This window comes from Saccostrea echinata, unplaced genomic scaffold (assembly GCF_033153115.1).
Source record: "Saccostrea echinata isolate AGI-Se365-2 ecotype Australia unplaced genomic scaffold, CSIRO_AGI_Sech_v1 ptg000077l, whole genome shotgun sequence".
NCBI classification, from domain to species: Eukaryota; Metazoa; Mollusca; class Bivalvia; order Ostreida; family Ostreidae; genus Saccostrea; species Saccostrea echinata.
The window spans coordinates 1,120,746-1,127,198 of NW_026889826.1; the positions used below are offsets into that span (position 1 = coordinate 1,120,746).

Here is a 6,453-nt window from a genome sequence, read left to right on the forward strand (position 1 = left end):
ACTTGTTTTCATACATTCCAATTCAAAACTCTTTCTATTCTGATTAAATGCAGCAGTACAACTCTAAACATGTACAATGTATTACTTTCACTGTTTAAAACAATAAAAGGGTTATCTCCCTTGAATTTTGTCACCAATACATATTGCTCTTTTGTTAAGTGAACATTCTATACAGATGTGCATGCATTATATATTAAATTTGAAACGTCACTTAAAGGCATTTTATTTACAGCACTTTAATACAATTCATAGCACTTTCAAATAGAAAAATACATTTAACAATTAAAAAAAAATAAATAAAATCCACAAAATTCATGTAGTCAAATTTTTTAAAATATTAAATATAATGGCTAAAGTATACAACCATTAAACTTGATACCAATTTTTCAACAAATCTGTTACATATCCATAAAGATGATAAGACAAACATGAATGACACTACAGTCTGCGGTCTTAAAAGAACAACAATGAGTTTTTACTGAATTTCAAGAAGGTATTTCTTCATGGAATTTGGTATGGGTAGATGTGGTACCTTTACAGCCAGCTGTCTATCTATTGATTTGTAAATCACAACACGAGAGATCTCCATCAGACTTCTGGGACTTTCTGACATTGAGCTAAGAATCTGAAGTAATTTCTTTCCAACTGCTCCCATAGGATGAAATCTTGTCATAGACCGGGCAGAATTAAGGCACTCACAGAGTTCCTTGTGGCTCATGGAGTGATAGAACAGCATGAGCAGCTCCTCAGCGTAACCATCCCTATAGAGGGCATCCTCATCCTTCATCTCATGGATGTAATGGCTGACAGGCTGGGTGCCTTGGTGACGAAGAAATATGGAACTCTGGGAATGGCAGATAATGGGTTCTGATTGGTAAGGTTCTACATCAGGGTCACCTCCCCACTGGAGGATGACTGTTAACCAGCACCGAATCACTACAAAGTCTGACGGACATTTGGCAAGTTTAGACAGATGAACAAATTCAATGATTGCATTTCCTGTTCCTCCCTTTAAATATGGATGTTTAGCATTTGTCAAAACATTTGGATTCAGTCCGTGCATAAAGTGAGCTCGCAAGACTTCACAAACAAGATTTGAGAACTCTTCCCTCAACATTTTGGAATCTTCAGTGACTGGAATCGTAAAGTATCTGGCTGCAATCTTTGCCAGAATGGTGGAACAAGTGAAACCATTATTCATCTGGAAATTCACTTTAGCACCATACTTTAACAATGTACATAATGATGAGACAACACCCTCTGCTTGATTACAGAGTTCCACAAGATTGTTTTCCAACAAACACTGAAGAAAAATCTGATAAGAAGAATGACCTTCTGAACAAAGACTATTAGGATCTGATCCATGTCTCAGAAGAACTTCCAGAGCACTGTTTAGATGGCTGAAATCATTCTTGTAGAGATATTTAGAGTCAATGGAAAACTGAACACAGTCACACAGCATTTTGCCCATGGTACCACAAGACTTAAGTGCCACATGCATGAGCTTGTTTAGGGGCTGTAAGCCAAAGCGGTTCTCCCTCAGAGGGTCAGCATTGAACTTAAGCAGGAGATCTAAGGACTGAACAACCTGATCCTGGTAATCTGGTTGTAGCTGTAATCTGGTTACATGGTTCTGGCTCTGACTGGGATGGAGGAGATTTCCTCCAATGAACGACACATGAGTCACTAGATAGTGTAGGGGAGTCTCCATTGAGTTGTCCACTTCATTCACTAACTGTTCAATTCCTGTTGTCAAAAGGTACTTAGTGGTGTCACATATGGTGAACAACCCGTCAATGTCATTGCAGTAGAGTCTGTGTAGGGCAGTTTCACCAGTTTTAGAAACACAGTTTACATCTGCACCGTTATCAATGAGAGATTTAGCACACTCTCTTCCCCAGACAACTGCCTGAAGTAGTGGGGTCTCTTTTTTTGAGTTCAGCGAATTGACCTCATCTGGAAATCTTTCCACAAAGTAACGAAGACAGTTCAATGTTCCTTTGCAGCATGCAAAATGAAGAAGTCTTGAAGGAGATGGTAGAGGCACTCTCTCTGATTGCATCTGTGACAGCAGCAGCTTCACACAGTTCACACTATCACTGGAGATGGCATAAAACACTGGGAGATCAACATTGACTTGACATTTATAACTGGAGTAGTCTAATAAACCAAGGATTTTATAGGCCTCTAGTGGGGAATGGGGCCCAGGGTAACACATCCCAGCAATCTGTCCACTCCTCCCTCCTCTCTCCAACAATGTCTCCAAAATACCATAATGCCCTAAATGAGAGGCTAAGTGCACAGGATTATTGCACTTTAGATTCAAATGTCCAGAGTAATATTGCACTAGTTTGTTTACAAGGGGTTTGTTGTTAGTGATGACAGCTAACTGGATGAGATTGTACTTGGTGTGTTGGTCAAAAACACCTAGAATATCTTCATCCTTGGGAAGTGATTCCACTATGCGCATCACAGCTTCCAGGTCGTCTTGATGTCGCAATAGGTATATTGCACGGAGAACTTTTAGCTCTGTTTCAGTAGATGGGGGATGAAGCGGGTGATCAAATAAAATCTTTATTGGCCAGAAAGTTCTAAAGTACTGGTTTAGATAGAAGAAACAGCTGGAGGTAAATTCAATGATGTTTGCCATATTTTAGCTTTTAAAGATGATGCAGTTTCTGCTTTTTTTTCTTTTCTTGTCAATCCATGAAACCTGTAAGTAGACATTCATTTGTTTACACATTGAGAAAAATATAAAAAAAATTTAAGTTTATAATGAAACATGGGGACAAGTCTGATTTTTTTCTTTGTATGATAATATTTAAGGAGAAATGAAAAATGTATGTTAATGGTATTTTTTCCTTTAACTGACTACTGTGTGTTTTTTAACTGTCTGCATAATCCAGTTTATTTTGTCCCCAACAATAATGAAATCATTTGTCACTAATTACATCAGATACACACAACCATAGCAACAATAATGAGATTACGGCATCAGTGGATAAAGCAGGTCATAATTTAATGGGTAAGCACAGTAACTTACTTGTAGCTCTCTATATCAATGGCCCAGGAGAAGAAAAAAGCTTTCAATTCAGCTCTCTACCTGTACCTCATCTACAACACAATTCAACAGGAAATTTATATATATCAGTCTGTATCAGCAGTGAGCCTTATAATTTTTTTTACAAATATATTATATCAAGAAAGAGTACACTAAAAATGTACAGAAATCAAACATTTATTTTCATGAATTACATGTATTCTTAATAATCATGGAAAAAAAAACATATATTAAAAATAAATTTCCTATTTTTAGGGGTAAACCTGACTGTATTTATATATGAGTTCACTACATATAACAGGTCTGGGCGGCCTCCATTTTTGGAGGATAGCTAAATTCAATATGGCAGCCAAAATTTTTACCATATATGGAAACCGCGTTGCATTGTAGGATAGTTTATTCTCCGATTTCAGAGGATAACACAGGTAATTTTCAAACACCTCAAGCCTACCTTTAATCAAAAAGTGCAAGCACCAGAGTACATGCAAATAAAAGTTCAAACATTAAACTATCGATTGTATGTGGCGATTTGAGATTCTATGTCTAGATATTTTGCAATTTATTTTCAAAGTTAGCACTTTTTGTGCTCCACTATTACTGAATATTTCTTGTTATTTTGTTTTATTTTTTATGATTTTTCTCTATTTAGACAAATAAAAAAGGACTTTAATGTTTCTTTTATATTTTCTTTTAATTCAAAAAAAAAAGGAAATTTAACACAAAAGGAAATGCATTTTAAGCGTATTTAAAAACGCAAAATATACTCTGCCTTATAATTTAAGCAAATAAAAGTATAAATGGATTGAATGAATAATCATAAAAATAAATAAATAATTTGAATAGCATAAGTAAATAAAATAAATAATTTGACATGTTTACTAAGAAATTAACATGTATTCATACAGCCATGCATGTGTATACATAAACAAATAAAATATTACAAAGTGATGTGCTTAAAAATTATTAAATGAAAGAAATAATAAATGATTAAAATTAATTTTTCAAAAAAAAATTATCAAAATTCCTAAACTGCTTATCACATAATTACGGTACTGGAAAATCAGCGTGGTTATAATTAACCTCAGTCACATGCAGGTAAGTGCAATATTTGTTTCTCAGGCTGTATACCGAATAACTGATTGACGGTAATTACAAAAATATAGTTATATTGATTTAATATCTGGAATTATCCATCATCATATGAAATTGTACCTTTTATTTGTTTTATTTCGAAATCAGCGTATGGCTCATAAATGCAAGAGTTGCTGTTATTTGTTTGGTTAAGAGTTAACTGCCCTTAGTTTTGAAAATTCCGGTAGGTGGCAAGACTGCTATCCTCTGTTTTCAGAGGATAAAATCTATCCTCCAAAAACAGAGGCCACCTAGACCTGTACAAGTACAATAATTGATGGGCACTGAACTTTACACTAGTGTATAAATGATTCAGGAGTTTTTGTTTATTTTGGATATACAGATAAGATATAAGTAAATAAACAGGGTTAATCTCCTACCTCTTTATTTATGTTTAGTAACAGTGGCATGTTGGAGGATTATACTTTATCAGCATTATCAGTAATGACTTTTTATTCACCTACCATAATATAACAGTATATGGATGAATGGAAAATGAATCCTCAGGGACTTGTAACATTCTCTCATTTATATTCATGTATGATTATGTTATACATGTTATATGTCATATATTACTTTGTTCATAAATTCTCACAAACTGTGTGATCCTCCCAATGCACCCTTCACATTAATCAATCTACTATTCTACTCCCTGGAACATTGCTGTATCATGTGTATCCATATTAAAATTAACTTGTTACCACTTACCAGTGAAAGACCATTTTTTAGATAAAACTTTTTCTATAAACCCATTGATACATGTAACTATCTTGATATTCCTTAAGTTTCCTACTCACTAAGTTAATAAACAAAACCAGAAAACAATTTATAACTTAACATGTTTAAGTTGATTGAACATGTTGAAGTATTATATTAGAATTTCTCTTCATCATGTTCATAAATGTTTTGTAATATAACAAAATCGACTGCTCTAGACATACATGCATAATAGATAAAAACAAAGTATTTATTAATATGGGAAATTAAAGAACTTTTAAATTACCATATTTACAGAAATAAAATCCAGTGTGATCTGCAAATTTTATGGGAAGCACACAAAAGTCTAAAATCGTGACCATTCAGGAAGTTCATCTTTTGTCAGAAAGATTTAGTATGTAGTCACTCAAGATTTTTTGATAGTGTAATATAATGACTTTCATTAACCAGTACATACTGGTATGTATATATTTGATTATCAATATACTCATGCAATGCATTGATGTATGATTCAATTAAGTTGCTGCATTCATTTTGAAATTGATGAGAAAATTCTCAAGTCATGCATAAACTTGGTTAATGCATAAAATGGCAAATCAGATGTTTTTGAGAACATACATAACGTGATTACGTCAGTAAGCCTTGTTCTTCCAAAAGTCCTCCTATGATCAAGGCAATTTATGAATACTGAAAATGCCTCAGTTAAATATTTTGAAAATTGTTTGCATGCTTTTTTAAAATTTTGTTTAATTTCAACAGAATTCAATGGAATGATCATCGACCGATTAAAACGATATTGTCCTTATTGACCTGGTGAGGGCCTGTCTCTAGAAACTTTTAGATTATTCAAATAAACACTGACATTGAAATACTGTACATTGTATGTTAAAAGATGGTTTTACGACCAGATAAGAACCCAAAACCTGAAAATCTAGGCTCGAGAGAGGAAATCTATCTTGAATAGACATAGATGTCATTTCATCTTAACCAATTTTTACTGTCATGCGAATGTAATGTAAATTACTAGACGTCTTGACTTTGTTGCAGCTTCTGCATGTTTCGCGCAACATTGCATAATAAAATTTTAGCAGTGCAACCTCTGTATATTTCACATCTTGGGTGACTATTGAAAAAACATGGTTCACATACATACCCTGTTTTCATTGGAGCACTGATTGTTCCCTGTTCCTGTTTTGCTACACCTGTTCAAAAAGGTTGCGTGACGTCTACCACGACTGTCATCTTCCGATCATTCCCTGATCTACTGCTTTCTATGTTTTTGTCTGGGTGGCCTTCACCCTATACAAGTGATGACTATTCTTTGTTTCCTTGACCGAAGAGTTTCACTCTTGTTTTGAAGCGGGAAATTTAAAAGTCATTTACTGTGAGATACTCCGATTACGAAGATTTTTTCTATGTTTCTACTCTCTCTTGTTACCATATGATTTCATAAAGAAACTTGCTGTGTAACTAATCCGAAAATTTGAAGAAAAAAATACATTGACTGAGCTAAATGTATAAAAATCGAAGCCTGCGGAGGATAG

The 6,453-nt window shown here is 34.0% G+C and overlaps 1 protein-coding gene across 1 annotated transcript; it reads right to left on the bottom strand.

Annotated features, from left to right (window-relative positions):
* Positions 1-237: 237 nt before the first annotated feature.
* Positions 238-6,200, bottom strand: LOC133176630 (uncharacterized). The gene is made up of 3 exons (XM_061311733.1): positions 6,063-6,200; positions 3,044-3,114; positions 238-2,713 (listed from the first exon to the last, which is right to left on the bottom strand). Exon 3 carries the CDS (start codon positions 2,648-2,650, stop codon positions 476-478), a length of 2,175 nt encoding a protein of 724 aa, XP_061167717.1. The 5' UTR covers positions 2,651-2,713; positions 3,044-3,114; positions 6,063-6,200; the 3' UTR covers positions 238-475.
* Positions 6,201-6,453: the final 253 nt, after the last annotated feature.